General features: G+C 40.8%; 2 protein-coding genes across 8 annotated transcripts in view; one reads left to right on the top strand and one right to left on the bottom strand.

Annotated features, from left to right (window-relative positions):
- Window positions 1–330: 330 nt before the first annotated feature.
- Window positions 331–17,178, top strand: LOC139766134 (uncharacterized). 7 transcript variants are annotated; one of them, XM_071694372.1, is made up of 11 exons: window positions 331–445; window positions 2,469–2,629; window positions 4,675–4,807; window positions 9,874–9,913; window positions 10,026–10,088; window positions 15,336–15,390; window positions 15,491–15,557; window positions 15,770–15,838; window positions 15,930–15,968; window positions 16,082–16,145; window positions 16,253–17,178. In XM_071694372.1, the coding sequence occupies exons 3-7, from the start codon at window positions 4,791–4,793 to the stop codon at window positions 15,553–15,555; spliced, it is 240 nt and encodes a 79-aa protein (XP_071550473.1). In that variant the 5' UTR covers window positions 331–445; window positions 2,469–2,629; window positions 4,675–4,790; the 3' UTR covers window positions 15,556–15,557; window positions 15,770–15,838; window positions 15,930–15,968; window positions 16,082–16,145; window positions 16,253–17,178. The 7 variants fall into 7 exon arrangements, with proteins under 7 accessions (XP_071550473.1, XP_071550469.1, XP_071550472.1 ...); XM_071694368.1 differs by having other exon boundaries at window positions 2,469–2,616; window positions 15,336–15,557; XM_071694371.1 differs by lacking the exon at window positions 15,491–15,557.
- LOC139766170 (protein O-mannosyl-transferase 2-like) overlaps window positions 16,615–21,784 on the bottom strand; it is a 47,454-nt gene continuing 42,284 nt past the window's right edge. Inside the window, exons 16-19 of the mRNA XM_071694440.1 lie at window positions 19,786–19,926; window positions 18,469–18,737; window positions 17,763–18,026; window positions 16,615–17,623 (exon numbers count right to left, since the gene is read on the bottom strand). Of these exons, the coding sequence (XP_071550541.1) occupies window positions 17,811–18,026; window positions 18,469–18,737; window positions 19,786–19,926 (626 nt within the window). The 3' untranslated portion in view covers window positions 16,615–17,623; window positions 17,763–17,810. The remainder of the gene's footprint in view (window positions 17,624–17,762; window positions 18,027–18,468; window positions 18,738–19,785; window positions 19,927–21,784) is intronic.

Genomic DNA, 21,784 nt, shown 5'->3' with positions numbered 1-21,784 from the left:
AAAAAAAATGTATGGTTTTCAACCATGGAGAAAATTTTGTCATTTAAGAAATTGTCAGTTTATATCAAGTTTATCCACTGCTAAATCAAAACATAACGTTTACACCACACAAAGTAGAACAAAGGCTTTTATTATCTGCAGAAGTTATGACAGATTCGAATATCTTAGAACTACCTTTAAATTTCTCATTTTCTCTAATAATTAAGCTTATTTTTTTCCCGTTTTCTAATAGTTCTTGGTTTGCTCCTGTAGATGGCGTTACCATAAGCATCGCAAAAGTTAGTATGGTAAAGGCTTAAATTGCGCTTCTTTGTATCTGTTTCTCGCTGAGCACGGCCGCCATTTTTAGTCTTAACTGGTTCGCCTCTGTCGATGAGTGTGTGCTTACGCTCTGTATTTCTAAGTCTGTTTTGCTTTGATGTTGTAATGTCTACTCGTCTTTTCGGTAAGTCAGTCTTTGTTTAACAATATGGCAGTGTTTCTGTGCATATTTTCTTGGCATGTGGGCTTCCTTGAGCTTTTATTCCACGTATCAATACGTAGGAGGGATGATTACAATGCTCCAAGCTAGGATACCGTTTTTGTTTCGTACAGAATGCCATGATCAGCTCTTCTTTCAGCCTTTCTATCTTCCATTAATCTTTACTGCTTTCTTCGGATTATTTAGATTTGGTGTCGTGTGTTTGTCTTGAACATATGTGAAGTGGTGCTCTGGTAATCTTGTATGTTTATTGCTTTTTGACTGTAGAGCAGTGTGTATTGGGGTGTTTTTCACTCAGTTAAGTGTTTACAGAGGAAATTTTTTTTTTTTAAACTTAATGCAATGCTTGGTTTCTGTGTGCTGTGGGCTAGGATCAGGGTAAAGTTTACCTTTAGTGGCTCACTTTGAATATTGTTGTAGACTAGCCCGGCAGTAGTAGCAAAGGAGCGGACAGCTTTGCTTCGTTGCCAGCGAACTTCATTGGTTCGTGGGTTCTGAACTTTGGTTTTACCTCCCAAAATTGTCTTCCGGAGGGGCTGAAATTGGCTTCCAGCCATTTGTGAGAGCCCAAACAACAACCTCTCATGTTGTGGGCCGGTAACCAGTGTTAAACGAGTGTTTTCTCTAGTGCATATGCCTGGTTCATAGTTAGACTGAGTTAATGAGATCCGCTGACCCTTGCGTCCTGCTTGGCTTCCAAGTCTTGGAATTCGGCTTCGCAAATTCTGGTAAATGTGTGGTTCTGTGCTGCTCTGATTTTTGCCAATTTTAGGTGCCTGGCGGCCTTAGTAATGTAAAACGCTTGAATTCTCAAAGACTTTCAGAATGCAAGTTTTTAAAGTTATTCAAGTCTCACTAATATAACTGTGCATATATAAAGTAGAATTTAGTTTAATGGAAATATGAATTCCCAAGGATAACCATGCTCAAAAACGCCAGTCAGGCAAGCCACCACTGCTCCCTAGCGGGGGTAGCCATAACATGCGCAGTGACATTGGGCAGGGTAATGTGCACTCGTAGCTCTTCCGACTTCACTGATGACTGTGATATCATCCTCATAGTTTTTCAAGTGTGTGTCGCCTTTTGACGCTGTGTTTACCCATCTTTTCAGCAAGTTATCCTGTGGTTAGCCCCACGGTAATGTTTCTATTCCCACGTTTCTTTAACAGGGGTATAGAAATTGGGAAGCGCTCGATAGGCTGTTTCATTGCTGAGCTTTTAGTCACGTAGTGGCAAGTGACACGGACAGTATCGGGAGGCGAGTGTAGTGGTGGAGCCACAGGGAAGTGGAGGTAATTACTGGTCACTGTCATTGTCAAGTGAAGGTTAAAAGGTTAGGATATGTGACCACTGGTTACATTTAGCCAGCAAGCTAGCGTAGTCTGCCGGCTTCGTGTTCTCCGCTTGGAGTTGATTGCTCTATAAACAGAGGTCTTATTTGTAGCCAGGTTAATGAGGTGTTGACAACTCTGGAGTTCCCACAGCAAGAAAATTTAGAATGAAGTCATTAGTCAGAAAGTATTCGTTCAAGGCGACAGCTTTTAATTGCTCTTGAAAAGTTTGACCCGCCATATAGGTTGTTACAGTTATATGGTTGTTTGCGTCAATTACTAGTTTAGATCAACATCGGAATGACTTCGTACATTTTGAATTTGTAGTATGCAAACAATATGAGACCAGCTTTTGAAGATCCTTGTGCTGATATATGAAAACAAACAAAATCGTCTTTTTTTTTTTATCCTAAAGGTTGGTTCAGAGAACAAGAATAGTAAGGGTAACATTGCTGTTGAGAGGCTTTTTTTCGCAGTTGCAACCAATTTTATATATATAAAGATGGATGGTAAATTGAGATATAATGTACTCATGACTTCAAATGTTATTACCCACACAAACTTTGGTAGGTGTTATTTACAAAATTTCGTAATTTAATGTATGTTAATAGAAGAATATACTGTAGTGTATTCAAATTGAAACCGGTCATTCACAGAATTCCAGTCGAACTTCAAACAACCGTCGAGGACCACGACACCCTCGGTTGCCTGGTGACGTCCCAAGAGGGAGGGAGGAAGCAAGCTGTGATGAGAGCCCTCGTCAAGTGTCTTGCTTCAAGAAGGGTGGTACCTCCTCCTTCACGTGTAAGTTTGATAGGTGGGTATACCTTCGTCGAGTCAAGGCGTGAACCACCGACATAAGTAAGTGATTGACTTGACGGAATGTGGCAGACTGGGACCCTTCGACTTTTCAGGTTAGGGAGCGTTTGTTTTTCACGGAGCGCCATGCTCTCAAGTATTAGCCGGGAGGCCATAGTTTTGTGTTAGGAAGTGAGTTTATTTAGCATCCTTGGAAGAGAGAAGGGAGTAAACCCGACGCGTGGCAGTAAGACACTTGTGTGTCGGAATGAATCGCTGGGATGTGTCTTGGAGTGATCTGCCGCCGTGTATCAGGTAGGGACGTGCCAATGTGCCAGGATATGAGGTGCAGACGTATGTCATCTGGTGAGAAGGTCGTTTGAAAGTAAGCGGCTTTGATGTTAGGACGAGTCAGGCGTTGTTGTTTGTTAGGGTAGGGGGAGAACCTCTCGCGTGCCAGAGAAAAGCCGTCTTGGTAAACTGTCGTATATCGGTGCATAAGCCCACGACGTGTCGAAACTAAGCCACTGACGTCTGTCTTGTCAAGAGTGAGTAGCGTTTCTTCGCCCTCAGACAGGATACCGCCCTTTTGTGCCAGTGAGTTTGTAGGAATAGTGTCTCCTACAGTGAGGTGGCGACGTGTGGTAGAGACAAAAGCCTTTCTTTGCCACGGTAGTGTGTTAGGAAGTGAGCAGTGGTTTACTTTGTCGCCACTCTAGTGTCAGGTAGGATGCTAGACTTGTGTATGAAGTAGTAGTTAGTCGTGCACTGTCATGGTGTGAAATACCGATGTATGTTACAGACGAAGCAAGGGACCATTTTTATTTGAGGGGGGGGATAATCGTTTTTTTTTTTTCCTCTGAAGTGTGTCTGGTAAGAAGCAATCGTTACGGAGTTAGGCAATGTAGTGTATCTTCGAGTGAGCTACCGACGTCTGTCAGGGAGTGAGTAATGTTTTTAGGGTGTCAGGTAGGGAGCCACCATTGTGTGTCAGATATTCGAATTTGCTATGATGCGAGCTACCGACGTTTTTGAGACGAAGCCATCGATGGCTTGGAGAGTAGTAGAGCTTTCTTTTTGAGTTTGTCTAAGTAATGTGTGTATCAGAGACAGGTCACCGACGCCGGTCGAGAGTGTTAAGCTCTATTTTTCACCCTTGCAGTGTGTAAGGCAGGTAGCCGCAATGTGTATTTAAAGCAATTAGTCGAAGTAGATTGTCGAGAAATAAACCAATGACGCCTGCGCAAGAGGATTTTTTCCTGTAGTACTTCACCACCAGATACTGTATTATACACTTTTTTGTGATGGCGAGTCTTACGATTATTTTTTTTTAGATGTTAAACGTAAGCCTGATCCTACAAAAACTTGTACTGGAAGAAATCCTCTAATGCGTAAACTCGCTGAAATTTGTTCTTTAGCTCATGCTCAGAGTAAAATTCAGCCCCTGTGCATCCTCGGCGCAGCTTTTAACTCGCGCATGCTCGGTGTCACTCTACCTCTTGGGCATGCGCAGAGCAAGTTTTACTTATTGCGCATGCTCAGTGTAAATTTTACCTCTTGCGCATGCTCAGTGTAACTTTTATCTGTTGCGCATGCGCAGCGTAAGTTTTTTTTACCTTTTGCGCACACTCGCCTTGGTGACGCATGCGCACATTCCTGTTGACTGATTTGCTTTGAATTAGTGGCGCGAAATAGCTCGGTGAGTGTGGAGGTCGCTTGTTTAGTGCTCATGGTGGTCAGTGTCCTACAAGATCGGTGTCGAGAAAATCTCCTCTCGTGATGGTGCAGTGCAATACAGGAAGTGCAGGTGTCAGTGAATATATCATAACAATTCGTTATGACAAAATTATATAAACATGGAGGCAAAGTCGTTATGGAGGCAAACTCGTTAATTGAACTAGAATTCTATGATGCAACTTTTTTTTGTGTGTGCACTTGTTCGAGTGAACTTTAAAGATGTTAGTGATTCCTTACCATGAAATTAATGAAAGTGAAATTGGCCAAAGATTATATCATACGTATCTAGTGATGGAGGGACGGTAAGAAAATGATTTTCCTTCCCAGACTGAACCGAGGAAACACAAAAATCGCAAAACTGGATTCATCGAGCAGCCATAGTCATCTCCAGCTCTTTAATAGGAAATTTGCTCATCGCTGACCTACACTTCCACTGGAGCTCTATGATCACCTCGTTAAGGTAAGTGGTATCTCCATTTTGTTTTTCCCATATGGGGTCCGGGGTAGGAGTCCCCTGCTGGAGTAGGTAGAGGTAAACTAGGGGTAGAAACCCTTGATATGGGGGCCACGGTTCACCAAACTTAAAGCGTCAATCTGGGATTTTTTTTTTTTTTTTTTTTTTGGCTAACGTCTCACATTTCTAATCTTGTTATGCAGAGCCCAATGGTCATCAAAGCCCCACTCTGGGACTTTTGTTCTGGCTTATGCCAGACCATTTCAATCGAGTTTTGTGGGGCCCAAGGGCCCTCAGACTTAAAAGTTTCACTGTGGGACTCTTGTTGTGCTAACGACATACCATATTTTCTGGTTTTCCGGGATCCACAGGTGATCAGACATAAGGCTTCGCTTAGGTTTTTTTTTTTCCTGGATTATGGCAGCCCATTTAATGATTTTTTGCCGGGCTCATGGGTCGTCAAACCTATAGCTTCACTTGTAAATTTACTTTTGGATAAGGGGATTATGCCATCTGAAATCGTATATGTTCCCATAGATTAATGTTCTTTGCCGACATACTTTTTTTTTTCTTATAAGTCAGTTACTTTTCCCTTTATAATCCTCTCACTCCAAGCGTCAAGCTTTTATCTGTAGCAGTTCGTAAGAAACGAAGATGGACTCTGTGGCTTTCTGTATATAATGATTTCTTTAATGAATAATTTGACAGATCACAGAAGTGCCGAGTTAAACTAGAAAGTTCCTAAAACATTAAAACATTTGTGGATGTCATAGTTTAATTTTTGACTCCGTCTTGCTTGGTTGCCACTGGCTTAGTATAAGCAGTAGTAGTAAATCCTCACTTTGGGCCTTTTCTTATAGCTGGCTCCAGATGATTCTAGTGTTTTTTTTTTTTTTTGTGGCCAAAGGGGCCTCATAATAAAGATTCAGTATGGGACTTTCCTATTGGATGGCACTAGACGATTCTATTGGGGTTTGGCTTGGCCAGAAGGGCTTCAAAGTAAAGCTTCAATTTGGTACTTTGATTCTGGATGCCACCACGCCAATCTAATGGCCTCTGACGCCGCTAAAGGGGCTTCAAAGTAAACCTTCAATTGGCACTTTGATTCTTGATGCCACCATGCCACTCTAATGGCCTATGGTATGTTCTCTTGCACCATGAAGGGTTGATGCATTGTGGTGGACTCTTTTCATGAGGGATTGTTGTCGTGTGGTACATTGTTTTATATCATGAGTGATTGTTGTCATATGGTGCATTGTCTTGTCATACAAAGGAATATAGAGGAAATCAAACAGCAACAATCCATTATCTTTTGATTATTGCATTGGTAGATTGTGTGATGCTTCCCCTGCAAGGTGTGGAGTAGTGGCGACGCTTTCAACATACACTTGATAAGGACCACACCAAATAGTACAAGAAAGCACGGACAGAGATAAAGAAGAGGATGGAGAATGCAACCCGGCTACAAAAGAAAGCTGAGAAGGCCAGAAAGAACTCTGAATTCAACAAGGCTCTTGAGTCACTGGTGGTAGACCTGAGGGCCCATTATGGGGCACTGGAGGAAGCGGAGGACAGCAGTGCGCCATTCTCTGACAGAGGAGCACATCAGATACTGTGCCTTCGCCCATGCTCTCAGGCCAGGTTGGCTTGGCATGTGAGTTAGGTCGCTAGCATGAGGTCATGACCCAACTGGAAAGCACCCAGCTGACCCCCATACTCTTCCACCAGCCAGTGAACAGGTGCTAATGGACTTAAAGGGTGGTGAGGCTCAGTGGTCGTGGCAGACACCTCCATCACCACCATTTTAGGGTCTCGTAAATCCTCCATGTGCTCTTATGTCTTCACACAATTCCTCACCTTCGTCATCTACACACTCCCCCTCACATCATAACTGTACTCGTTCTGTTAGTCAGGCGTCAGAGCAGTCTTGTGGATCAGAAGGCAGTACTCCATCTCCTGCCACATCCAATGCACCTTGGCCTAACCTCACTGACCCATCTCATCATCACAAGGCTGCACCACAGCTCTCAAACAGGCCTCACAATCTCTTCAGCATGTGAGAAGGGACAAGATTGTCCTCCTCTGACTGTTTCTACATTCCAACCTCCTGAGGGTCGCAGTGGTCCAGCATCTCCCCAGATATGTTCCCAACCCTTTACTAAAGCCTGGTCTGCTTTGAACTTGAAAGTGGAAGTGTTAGTCCCTTTGTAGGCCATACTGCAACTATATCTCTACAATTGTCACGCACTTCTCTACACCATAACCTTTCCCCATCCAGCCAGGAAAGCTTCTGGTAAGACTAAACCTCCAGTGCCAAATCATTGTTCATCTCTTGGATGCCACCAAAGAGCCTTGAAAGTAAACCTTCAATTTACCTCTTTGGTTCTGTATGCCACCACGCCACTCTAATGGCCTTAGGTGCTGCCAAAGGGGCTTCAAAGCATATCTTCAATTTGGCACTTTGAATTTTAGTGCTAAAAAAAAAGTGCCGAAAAATGTGCTACAGGGCTAGGTTGGCAACCCTTTACTAAGGAGTTTACACGAGAATGACAGACAACAGGAGGCATGATTGGCCCATGACTGGGTTGTCTGAAAAAAAAAATGCAACGAGAAATTTAATTCCGCTCAGTACTTTTTTTAAGCTATCACTGACTCGCCGCTGCTGCACATTAGCCATTTAGTGTCCCCATTATTGCTGTCATGTATACGTTTGTTTCTGGCATTTTTTCTCAGTATACCTGAATTTATAAAATACTTGTGTAAACTACTTTTGAAGGTATTTATAGTATTAGCATTCACTACGTTTGAAAGTAACTTATTCCAGTGCTCAACACACTTATAGGAAAAGAATCTTTTACCCACATCCATACTACATATTTTAGCTTTGAGTTGATCTGTGCTAACCTGCTACTTATACTGCCAGAGTTGTCCCTAACTAACCCAACTTGACCTTTCTTTGCTAATCCCTCTGCCTGTGAAGTTACCACTACTAGTCGAGGATCCATACCGCCAAGGTCCCATCCATCCTCTCTACCTTTTTCCTCAGATCCTGTTCACACTTGGGTTCCCCTGCATGGACCTATCCCCCCCTTGCCCTTCTCAACTCTCCTAGCTCCTTCGTTAGCTAGACTGATTTGTTCTGAGTAATTTATCTAAAAAAGGGCCTAATATTCTCATCCAGTAGTCTGCCAAGGCGGGCTTTCCCTATTCCATTTATGTGAAGTCCATCCATAGTGTACAGATGTCTATCATGACTAAAATGGTCCCACAGGTCTATACTAAACACACTGTCCTCTGTACAGAGAGCTTCGATTCTTCCTGTTTATCCCCAGCATTCTACTGAAGGTACAGGAATCAAAGTCATACATTGGCAGCAATTTTGATATTATAAGCTTCCTACATGACTTTCCTTGAACTAGTTAATAAGTTCCTTATACCTTGCTACTATTTCTACTGATCTTCCATAAACTGCATCATTCTTCCCCACCTGAATGACAATAATCATATCCTCGGGATTTTTGAGACTGTCGTCAAACTTATCTAGGCTGTGTTATAGCACCAGCATATCACAAGTTCTTCCTATTAATACCCTTTGTACAGAACTCCGTTGCTTTCTCTAACTTTAGTCATTACACTACCCAAAGGTTAAAAAAAGCCAAATCCTATTCAGGGAAATATTCTTTTGCAATCTTTAATTTCATATACCTGTAATCAATTTTCCACATAAAATGCATCATGGTCCTCTGATGGTATATAGAGACCATTTCCAACCCGAGATGGTGCTTAAAACATAGCACAATGAGAAATTTGTACATTTAAAGTGAACAGATTTTTTTGTTAAAAGCAGAAAAACAACAGCATATTTCACACAAGTTTTATCCTTTTTGGCATCACCCGAAATATAACTATATTTTTATTAATCATATTCTATTTCCTTTTTTTCCCCTGAAAATGACACAAACAGATTTTCAGTGATTATTACACTTTATCCTCGCAGTGGAACACTCAGTTGTTGCACTTTATGGTCATATTAATATCGTTTCCTAATTCTCCTCCTTTTCACCGTTTCATTACGTAATAATGAGATGTATCGCAGACTACATATACTGCACTGTGGTCGTTTCACATTGTACAGCCATGGTAGGTCATGGACGGACTGACCTGGAAGCAAGCAAGGTAAGGAAGCAAAGGGTCAGTCCAAAATCGATAAATATATCTAGTTCAAATTCATGTCGGACCTTTGCTATATACATGTATGTATTACGACAGCAAAAATTTATCGGTCAAATAGCTCACTGGTAGTAATTTTCACAAATGTGACATTCATGGTCAGGACATAGTTGTATGTTTCTAAAGGTATTTTTTGATAACGTATTACATTTCTGATTGTGGGGCTTTTTATTAAATTCCTGACTTCTAAGAGCGTGCATATCTATCTTTTCAGGCCTGTGGTTTCCACTTTGAGACACTGCACTGGCATTCATGGTCAGGACTTAGCTGTATGTTTTTTGAGGTGTTTCTTGATAACATGACATGTATGATTGATTGCAAGGCTTTGTTACTTTCTTGATTTCTAAGAACATGCATATCTATTTTTTTCAGGTCTATGGTTCCCATCTCTGATTCACACTACTAGCATTGGTCAGGACATAGTTGTGTGTTTCTAAAGGTGTTTTTTTGATAACACATGACTTTTTGATCAAAAGGCTTTTTATCATATTGCTGATTTCTTAAGATTTTTTTTTTTTTTTTTTTTTTAGGTCTTTATGAGAGAGACTACTGGGATTAATGGTAAGGACATTGTTGTATGTTTCTTAAGTATTTTTTGATACATGACTTTTAATAATCGCAAGGCTTTCTATTATTTTCCTGATTTCTAAGAAGACATGCATCTGTTTGAGGTCTGTGGTTTCCATCTCTATGAGACACTACTGGCATTCATGGAAAGGACATACTTGAATATTTCTATAGGTATTTTTTGATAACACGACATTTCTGATTGTGGGGCTTTTTTTTATTGATACACTTTCCTATTATATTGCTGATTTCTAAGACACATTTATTTGTTTCAGGTCTATGGTTGTAATCTCTGAGACACTATTGGCTTTCATAGTAAGGACCTAGTTGTATGTTTCTAGTGGTATTTTTGGTAATACATAACTTGATTGATAGGCTTTCTATTATATTGCTGATTTTTAAGAACACATGTATTTATTTGTTTCAGGTCTCTAGTTCCTTCTCTGAGATGCTGTACTTTTGGCATTTTGAGGCACTATTGGCATTCCTGGTAAGAATATATAGTTGTTTTTGAAGGTATTTTTTGATAATACGAGTTTTGTGATCATGAGGCTTTCTATGATATTTATTATTTCTAAGAACAGACATATCTATCTTTTTAGGTCTATGGTTTCCATCTTTATGAGACACTTTACTGTGGGTGCCACAGGTTTCACTGCTTCAAGCATCAGTAGACACACATTACTATTGGCATCATAGGAGACACTACTGCTGATATGGAGAGACTGACTAGTATTGGCATCATAAGACACACTACCGTTAATATCATGGAAAACTTTGTTAGAATCATGAAATGCAATTACTGGCATGATGAGACAGTCTACTAATGGCATCATAGGACACACTAATGCTGATATCATGGAAGACTTTCTCTGTTGGAATCGTGAAGCACAACTAGCAGCATCTTAAGACTCTAGTATTGGCCTCATAGGACACTGTACTATGGATATCATGGAAGACTTTCTGCTTATGTGCTACAGGGCTAGGTTGGCAACCCTTTACTAAGTTAACATGAGAATGACAGACAGCAGGAGGCATGATTGGCCCACGACTGGGTTTGAAAAAAAAATGTAACGAGAAATTTAATTCCGCTCAGTACTTTTTTTAAGCTATCACTGACTCCCTGCTGCTGCACATTAGCCTTTTATTATCCCCATTATTGCTGTCATGTATACGTTTATTCTGGCATTTTTTCTCAGTATACCTGATTTTTTTTTTTTTTTTTTTCCGCGTTTGCGAGGTAGCGCAAGGAAACAGATGAAAGAAATGGCCCAACCCACCTCCATACACATGTATATACATACGTCCACACACGCAAATATACATACCTACACAGCTTTCCATGGTTTACCCCAGACGCTTCACATGCCCTGATTCAATCCACTGACAGCACGTCAACCCCGGTATACCACATCGATCCAATTCACTCTATTCCTTGCCTCCTTTCACCCTCCTGCATGTTCAGGTCCCGATCACACAAAATCTTTTTCACTCCATCTTTCCACCACCAATTTGGTCTCCCACTTCTCCTCGTTCCCTCCACCTCCAACACATATATCCTCTTGGTCAATCTTTCCTCTCTCATTCTCTCCATGTGCCCAAACCATTTCAAAACACCCTCTTCTGCTCTCTCAACCACGCTCTTTTTATTTCCACACATCTCTCTTACCCTTACGTTACTTACTCGATCAAACCACCTCACACCACACATTGTCCTCAAACATCTCATTTCCAGCACATCCATCCTCCTGCGCACAACTCTATCCATAGCCCACGCCTCGCAACCATACAACATTGTTGGAACCACTATTCCTTCAAACATACCCATTTTTGCTTTCCGAGGTAATGTTTTCGACTTCCACATTCTTCAAGGCTCAGAGGATTTTCGCCCCCTCCCCCACCCTATGATCCAATTCCGCATCCATGGTTCCATCCGCTGACAGATCCACTCCCAGATATCTAAAACACTTTACTTCCTCCAGTTTTTCTCCATTCAAACTTACCTCCCAATTGACTTGACCCTCAACCCTACTGTACGTAATAACCTTGCTCTTATTCACATTTACTCTTAACTTTCTTCTTTCACACACTTTACCAAACTCAGTCACCAGCTTCTGCAGTTTCTCACATGAATCAGCCACCAGCGCTGTATCATCATCGAACAACAACTGACTCGCTTCCCAAGCTCTCTCATCCACAACAGACTTCATACTTGCCCCTCTTTCCAAAACTCTTGCATTCACCTCCCTAACAACCCCATCCATAAACAAATTAAACAACCATGGAGACATCACACACCCCTGCCGCAAACCTACATTCACTGAGAACCAATCACTTTCCTCTCTTCCTACAAGTACACATGCCTTACATCCTCGATAAAAACTTTTCACTGCTTCTAACAACTTGCCTCCCACACCATATATTCTTAATACCCTCCACAGAGCATCTCTATCAACTCTATCATATGCTTTCTCCAGATCCATAAATGCTACATACAAATCCATTTGCCTTTCTAAGTATTTCTCACATACATTCTTCAAAGCAAACACCTGATCCACACATCCTCTACCACTTCTGAAACCACACTGCTCTTCCCCAATCTGATGCTCTGTAAATGCCTTCACCCTCTCAATCAATACCCACCCATATAAATTCCCAGGAATACTCAACAAACTTATACCTCTGTAATTTGAGCACTCACTCTTATCCCCTTTGCCTTTGTACAATGGCACTATGCACGCATTCTGCCAATCCTCAGGCACCTCACCATGAGTCATACATACATTAAATAACCTTACCAACCAGTCAATAATACAGTCACCCCCTTTTTTAATAAATTCCACTGCAATACCATCCAAACCTGCTGCCTTGCCGGCTTTCATCTTCCGCAAAGCTTTTACTACCTCTTCTCTGTTTACCACATCATTTTCCCTAACCCTCTCACTTTGCACACCACCTCGACCAAAACACCCTATATCTGCCACTCTATTATCAAACACATTCAACAAACCTTCAAAATACTCACTCCATCTCCTTCTCACATCACCACTACTTTTTTTTACCTCCCCATTTGTGCCCTTCACTGAAGTTCCCATTTGCTCCCTTGTCTTACGCACTTTATTTACCTCCTTCCAGAGCCTCTTTTTATTCTCCCTAAAATTTAATGATACTCTCTCACCCCAACTCTCATTTGCCCTCTTTTTCACCTCTTGCACCTTTCTCTTGACCTCCTGTCTCTTTCTTTTATACATCTCCCACTCAGTTGCATTTTTTCCCTGCAAAAATCGTCCAAATGCCTCTCTCTTCTCTTTCACTAATAATCTTACTTCATCCCACCACTCACTACCCTTTCTAATCAACCCACCTCCCACTCTTCTCATGCCTCAAGCATCTTTTGCGCAATCCATCACTGATTCCCGAAATACATCCCATTCCTCCCCCACTCCCCTTACTTCCATTGTTCTCACCTTTTTCCATTCTGTACTCAGTCTCTCCTGGTACTTCCTCACACAAGTCTCCTTCCCAAGCTCACTTACTCTCACCACCCTCTTCACCCCAACATTCACTCTTCTTTTCTGAAAACCCATACAAATCTTCACCTTAGCCTCCACAAGATAATGATCAGACATCCCTCCAGTTGCACCTCTCAGCACATTAACATCCAAAAGTCTCTTTCGCGCGCCTGTCAGTTAACACGTAATCCAATAACGCTCTCTGGCCATCTCTCCTACTTACATACGTATACTTATGTATATCTCACTTTTTAAACCAGGTATTCCCAATCACCAGTCCTTTTTCAGCACATAAATCTACAAGCTCTTCACCATTTCCATTTACAACACTGAACACCCCATGTATACCAATTATTCTCTCAACTGCCACATGACTCACCTTTGCATTCAAATCACCCATCACTATAACCCGGTCTCGTGCATCAAAACCACTAACACACTCATTCAGCTGCTCCCAAAACACTTGCCTCTCATGATCTTTCTTCTCATGCCCAGGTGCATATGCACCAATAATCACCCATCTCTCTCCATCAACTTTCAGTTTTACCCACATCCATACTACATATTTTAGCTTTGAGTTGATATGTGCTAACCTGCTACTTATACTGCCAGAGTTGTCCCCAATTAACCCTACTTGACCTTTCTTTGCTCATCCCTCTGCCTGTGAAGTTACCACTACTAGTCGAGGATCCATACTGCCAAGGTCCCATCCATCCTCTACCTTTTTCCTCAGATCCTCGTGTTCACGCTCAGATTCCCCCTGCATGGACCTATCCCCCACAGGTACTCCCTTGCCCTTCCCAACTCTCTAACTAGGCCCTTTTTTAGATAAATTACTCAGAACAAATCACAGTCTAGCTAATGAAGGAGCTAGGAGAGGAAGGAGCCAACTCTCCTAGCTCCTTCGTTAGCTAGACTGTGATTTGTTCCGAGTTATCTAAAGAAGGGCCTAATATTCTCATCCAGTAGTCTGCCAAGGTGGGCTTTCCCTATTCCATTTATGTGAAGTCCATCCATAGTGTACAGATGTCTATCATGACTAAAGTGGTCCCACAGGTCTATACTAAACACGCTGTCCTCCCTACAGAGAGCTTCGATTCTTCCTGTTTATCCCCAGCATTCTACTGAAGGTACAGGAATCAACGTCATACATTGGCAGCAGTTTTGATATTATAAGCTTCCTACGTGATTTTCCTTGAACTAGTTTATAAGTTCCTTATACCTTGCTACTATTTCTACTAATCTTCCATAAACTGCATCGTTCTTCCCCACCTGAATGACAATAATCATATCCTCGGGATTTTTGAGACTGTCGTCAAACTTATTTAGGATGTGTTATAGCACCAGCATAACACAAGTTCTTCCTATTAATACCTTTGTACAGAACTCCTGTTGCTTTCTCTAACTTTTAAGTCCTTATTACACTACCCAAAGGTTAAAAAAAGCCAAATCCTATTCAGGGAAATATTCTTTTGCAATCTTTAATTTCATATACCTGTAATCAATTTTCCACATAAAATGCATCATGGTCCTCTGATGGTATATAGAGACCATTTCCAACCCGAGATGGTGCTTAAAACATAGCACAATGAGAAATTTGTACATTTAAAGTGAACAGATTTTTTTTGTTAAAAGCAGAAAAACAACAGCATATTTCACACAAGTTTTATCCTTTTTGGCATCACCCGAAATATACCTACATTTTTATTAATCATATTCTATTTCCTTTTTTTCCCCTGAAAATGACAAACAGATTTTCAGTGATTATTTCACTTATCCTCGCAGTGGAACACTCAGTTGTTGCACTTTATGATCACATTAATATCGTCGTTTCCTAATTCTCCTCCTTTTGACCGTTTCATTACGTAATATATATCGCAGACTACATATACTGCACTGTGGTTGTTTCACTTTGTACAGCCATGGATGGACTGACCTGGAAGCAAGCAAGGTAAGGAAGCAAAGGGTCAGTCCAAAATCGATAAATATATCTAGTTCAAATTCATGTCGGACCTTTGCTATTTACATGTATGCATTACGACAGCAAAAATTTATCGGTCAAATAGCTTACTGGTAGTAATTTTCATAAATGTGACATTCATGGTCAGGACATAGTTGTATGTTTCTAAAGGTATTTTTTTAAAAAGATAACGTGTGACATTTCTGATTGTGGGGCTTTTTATTAAATTCCTGATTTCTAAGAGCATGCATATCTATCTTTTCAGGTCTATGGTTTCCTCTTTGAGACACTGCACTGGCATTCATGGTCAGGACTTAGCTGTATGTTTTTTGAGGTGTTTTTTGATAACATGACACGTATGATTGCAAGGCTTTCTGTTACTTCCTTGATTTCTAAGAACACACACATCTATTTTTTCAGGTCTATGGTTCCCATCTCTGATTCACACCACTAGCATTGGTCAGGACATAGTTGTGTGTTTCTAAAGGTATTTTTTGATAACACATGAATTTTTAATCAAGAGGCTTTTTATCATATTGCTGATTTCTTAAGATTTTTTTTTTTTAGGTCTCTATGAGAGAGACTACTGGGATTAATGGTAAGGACATTGTTGTGTTTCTTATTTTTTGATACATGACTTTTATAATCGCAAAGCTTTCTATTATTTTCCTGATTTCTAAGAAGACATATCTGTTTCAGGTCTGTGGTTTCCATCTTATGAGACACTACTGGCATTCATGGAAGGGACATACTTGAATATTTCTAAAGGTATTTTTTGACATTTCTGATTGTGGGGCTTTTTGATTGATACACTTTTCTATTATATTGCTGATTTCTAAGACACATTTATTTGTTTCAGGTCTATGGTTGTAATCTCTGAGCACTATTGGCATTCATGGTAAGGACATAGTTGTATGTTTCTAAAGGTATTTTTTGATAATACATAACTTGGTCGATAGGCTTTCTATTATCTTGCTGATTTTTAAGAACACTTGTATTTATTTGCTTCAGGTCTCTGGTTCCCTTCTCCGAGATGCTTTACTTTTGGCATTTTGAGACTCTACTGGCATTCATGGTAAGAATATAGTCGTTTTTAAAGGTATTTTTTGATAACATGAGTTTTGTGATCATGAGGCTTTTTATATTTATTATTTCTAAGAACAGACGTATCTATCTTTTCAGGTCTATGGTTTCCATATCTATGAGACACTTTAATGTGGGTGCCACAGGACTCACTGCTTCAAGGATCAGTAGAGACATTACTATTGGCATCTTAGGAGATGCTACTGCTGATATGGAGAGACTGACTAGTATTGGCATTATAAGACACACTACTGTTGATATCATGGAAAACTTTGTTGGAATCATGAAACGCAATTACTGGCATGATGAGACAGTCTACTAATGGCATCATAGGACACACTAATGCTGATATGGAAGACTTTCTCTTGGAATCATGAAGCACAACTAGCAGCATCTTAAGACTCTAGTATTGGCCTCATAGGACACTACTACGGATATCATGGAAGATTTTGCTTTTGGAATTGTGAAACACAACTAAACGGCATATCATGGAAGACTTTCTGCTGTTGGAATGATGAAATGCAAGTATTGGAATAATGGGACTGGCATGTGTTTCCTTCATGATACAAGAAAGTCTACAACAAGTGAACATCCATGCAAGTGGACAACTGCATTGGCAATATTCAAGAATTTCTAATACATTGCCAATTTCACTGGGAGTAATGTAGCTGTCATACTGCAACATTATTAATGGTGATGACTCATGATTTGGATCTGTAGTTAATTTCCTATCATTGCTGATTAATATAGATGTCAAAGCTTGTGTGTTTTGCATTATCAGCAATATAGTTTAGCCCTTGCTGGTCTACATGTTCAATCATGGCTCTGTATCCTTGAGAAAGCAGTTTTAAAAGATTTATCAATGTTCCATTCAGAATATTAAATGTTACAGTAAATTATCTGAAATACTTGTATAGAAAATTATAAAATTCTATTAATATAAATTATGGAATAATTATAAAGATGCTGTTCATGTACAAACAGGAACATTGATTATATGTTTACTGAATTTATAAAGTTATCAACAGTATTTGTCATCTTTTGTTTGACTATCTATATCTTTGGACTCCCCATTAACAATTTCAAAATGAAATTTGGCATCTTTCCAACATATTTTTCCCCTTCATTAAGGAATTTCCTCATCTCTAGGGTATTGCAAAATTTATATGAAAATGTATCATCCTTAACTATACTTGTCCTTGTACATCATTTCTTCATATGCCTCCCACATACTAGTGTCAGATACTGTATGAATGATTCGATGAGCCTTTTGTTATCTCCAATCCTCAGCCCTCATAAAATGGTAATTTCTCCATTGCAGCAAATTACTGCACAGATAACTTAATATTCTTTTCACACTTTCTCTTCTTATCCTTCTGTACTTGTTCCATGCTCTTATTAACTACAAACTTTGCCTCATGGGATTCTTGCCTTTATCTTCACATGTTCACTCCTTGACGTCTTTCCTGTCTGAAACAATAAAACATAGGATAATTCTTCCCTGGATCCTCCTTTGCATACTTTTACCTGTCTCACTTGTATAGTTCAGTTGTCTTGCAAAGACAGGATAAGGCATACAAGTAAATATATAACTAAAGTAATACTTTACCTTTCTATATATCAGCTAAAGGAAGTACTGTGGCCTTGATCAAAATCATTATCTGCCATCTATGTAATCCTTAAATACTGCAGTTGGGTTCAGCCAGTGAGTATCTGAATGGCTAATAACACTTGGACTCCAGAGACTAAAGTTCGAGGCATGGATGGGGTGGATGGAATTGAGATGGTCACCAGTGTTGTTCAGTGGGGTCAAGTAGTACAGCGTAGCATTTATATGAGGGTTGTCAAGGTGACCACTGATCCAACTTCCTACCTGTAGTAAAATACAAAAGTCTATGAGAATTTCCACAAAGTCTACAGCAGTATTATTAATTCTTAGTTCCAGAGAAAAAAGATCATCTCTTCATATGTGCATTCTTATTTGAATACTTTGCACTACCAGCAAGTGAAAACTGGATGAGACTCAGTGTACTACCTTTGTAGCAGCATCAGATCCTAATACAATACACACATGCATGACTGCTGTTATAGGGTCAGTTTATTCAAATATATTCTTACCTAAAACTGGTCTATAATTTTGAGTTATATAATTATAGTCCAGTATGGTGAGTTTAGTCTGATTAGAGTTGGTTAGGTGGGGTGAAGGTAGTCTGAGTTGATAAGGAATTTGTTTATTTTGAATCATATGAAAAAGGATAGTTATTTGGATATTATGATGCCTGAATCCTTATAACTAAGTAAGTGCTATAACTTACATGTGTAGAAGTCACTGTCTCAAATTCATTCTTCCGGTAGCCAAACTCGGGCCACATCTGCCCAAAGTAAAAGGCATCTAGGCCAGGGTTTAACCTGGTGTTGTATTCAAACAAGAAGCCTGTAATGTATGTGGCCAGAGGGAAGAAGTAGGTGTAAGAAGCTAGCAGGGCAGTGATGGAGATTAACTGTAGTGCTGACAGGAGAGTAGTTCGCTGTTCTTCCTTACCCCATCTAGATACTGTCTCACATGCCCAGGTCAACAGTACGCCTGGTAAAGGCAATGAGAGCAATAGCATAAACATCTTAGACATGTATGTTCCTGACTACCAAGTACTACATATTAATCAAGCCAAACTTCACAATATAAACATTAAACATAGTCATAAACTCTAAATATGGTAACATAAAATGTGAAACTTCAGGCCAAAAGTATACACATAAATTTCAACTTGTGCTAAATACTAAACCAATACTTCTCCATGTCCCTCTGTAACTGCCGTCTTTCTCAGCTTCTGAACTCAGACCTCTGTGGTGCACTGGTTAGTGTAATGACCCGAGTCAGCAAGGGGCAGCCTGAGGTCAGACCTGCATGGGCCTGAATCTTTGGAATGGAAGTTGGCCTATACCCAACCCAAGGATTCAGCCTCTCCAAAGAGCTGGCTGATGAATAAGAACTAGGGGTGTGTGTGTGTGCATACTTATGGGAATAAAGATATGGTAAATGTATAGGTTAAGATATGGGGCAACATGAGTGTAAAACTCTCTGCCCATGGAACACAGATCTGGTAACTCTAGTACTACACCTTGTAAAGAACTGCTGACTTTCAATATTATCTAGGAACTCGTGCTGTTATCAGGTCACCTTTCTCCCTTCTCTCCTCTAAGATGACCGCTATGTAGCCTTCAATCTTTAATTGAAACCATGCTCTTGTAAATCCAGTACCACCTTGGTTGCTCTTCTCTAAAGTTTCTCAATCCCGTGTTTGTGATTTTTTGGTTTGGTTGACCAGATTTAAGAGGCATAATCCAGCTTTAATCTGTGTTGTGAATAGCTTGCCAAACATTTCCTTATCCATATACTTGAATGTAATCTTAATATTTGCCAGCAGACAGTTTACTTCTTTCACAATTCACCTTTTGTGAAACTACAGCAATAGATTAGGGACAATGTTGACCTCTACATCTCTTTCACACATCAATTCCTTTAGCTTATTTCCTGCAAAGTAGAGTTCATACAGGGGCCTTCTTACACTGTATTCCATTCTCATTAACTTGAACTTATTTAGATTGAATGTGTGTGTGTGTCAGATTCTAACCTGTGATCATGCAGGAGAAGATGTAGGAAGGGCAGTAGTGATGGTAGTAGAGCACTCTGCTCATGAAGAAGAAGGGCACATAATGGGTGGCCCAGAGCAGCAAGAGCCACCAGCAGGTCACTAAGGTCCTCCGGCGACTATCTGCAGGTGAAGGAACACAAGATACTATCGAGCCATTTCAAAGATCTTGGGTTAGTTTAGTCTGACACAATGAACAGAAAATTTCCTCCTCATCTTTGGCAACACAAACAACAATGTGCACTGCCAAAGACTCGATCTCGGCCATCTGGTTTTCCTCAGAGGTGTGGGAGGACAGCAGGCCTAATGGCTCAGTCATGAAATCCGAGCCGACAGCGGAGGAAGGCCCTGGCCCTCGTCCTAACATGAAATAGCACTTACATCACACACAAAGACACACACATATATATACACGAACACGTGGGCACACAACCGTGTTCGTAACAAAGTATACACAAGACCTCGCTCCACACCCCCAAGATACACAAGTCCTCTCTGCACTCCCTAACACCGACCCTCAAGATATACATTAACATGCTCTCTCTACACACCCTCATGACATCCCTCAAGATACACATACAAAAACCCTCTCTGCACACCCTAATAATGACCCTCAAGATACACATAAACAAGCCCTCTCTACACACCCTAATGACAATGCTTAACATTGATACACATACACAACCTCTCTCTGCATATCCTCATGACCCAAAGATACACATACACAAACCTCTGTACACACTCCAACAACCCTCAATATACACATACACAAGCCCTCTCTGCACACCCTCATGACAACCCCCAAGATATATATTCACAAAACCTCTCTGCGCACCTTTACAACAACCCCCAACATATATACAAACAATCCCTGCACACCTTCAAGACAACCACCAAGATACACGTGTACAAGCCCTCTCTGCACACTCTCATGACAATGCTTTGCATACACATTCACGAGCCCTCTCTGCAAACTCTCACAACGACCCTTAAGATACACATCCGTAAGCCCTTTCTGCAAACCGTGAAGACAACCCTTAAGATACACATACAAAAGCCCGTTCTGCACACCCTCACAACAACGCTCTGGATACACATTCACAAGCCCTCTCTGCAAACTCTCACAATGACCCTTAAGATACACATCCGTAAGCTCTTTCTGCAAACTGTGAAGACAACCCTCAAGATACACATACAAAAGCCTGTTCTGCACACCCTCACAACAACGCTCTGGATACACATTAACAAGCCCTCTCTGCAAACTCTCACGACAACCCTCAAGATACACATCCACATGCCCTTTCTGCAAACTGTCAGTATGACCCTCAAGATACACATACAAAAGCCCTCTCTGCACACCTTCACGACAACTCCCAAGATACACATTCACAAACCCTCTCTGCACACCCAAAGAACAACCCTCAACATACACAAGCCCACTCTGCACATCCTTATGACAACCCCCAAAATATATATTCACAAGACCTCTTTGTGCACCCTTATGACGACCCCCCCAACATTCACAAACACACCCTCAGGATGACCCTCAACATACACATACACAAGCCTCTGCACACCTTCACAACTTCCAACATTCACAAGCCTTCTCTGCACACCCTCAGGACAACCCTCAACATACACATACACAAGCCCTCCCTGCACACCCTCACAACGACCCCCAAGATACATATTCACAAGACCCCTCTGCACACCCTTATGACAACCCCCAACGTACATATGCACAAACAATCTCTGCACCCTCACGACAACCCTTACAATTCATATAAATATGCCCTCTCTGTACACCCTCATGATGTCCCCCAAGATACACATACACAAGCCTCTGCACACCCTCACAATAACCCCAAGATACACATACACTAACACTCTCTGCCCACCTACACGATAACAACCAAGATACACACACAAGCCCTCTCTGCACACTCACGACAACAGATATACATACACAAGCCTACGCTTT

The sequence above is a fragment of the Panulirus ornatus genome, chromosome 57, assembly GCF_036320965.1.
Source record: "Panulirus ornatus isolate Po-2019 chromosome 57, ASM3632096v1, whole genome shotgun sequence".
NCBI classification, from domain to species: Eukaryota; Metazoa; Arthropoda; class Malacostraca; order Decapoda; family Palinuridae; genus Panulirus; species Panulirus ornatus.
This window is presented reverse-complemented; position numbering and strand designations above follow the sequence as displayed.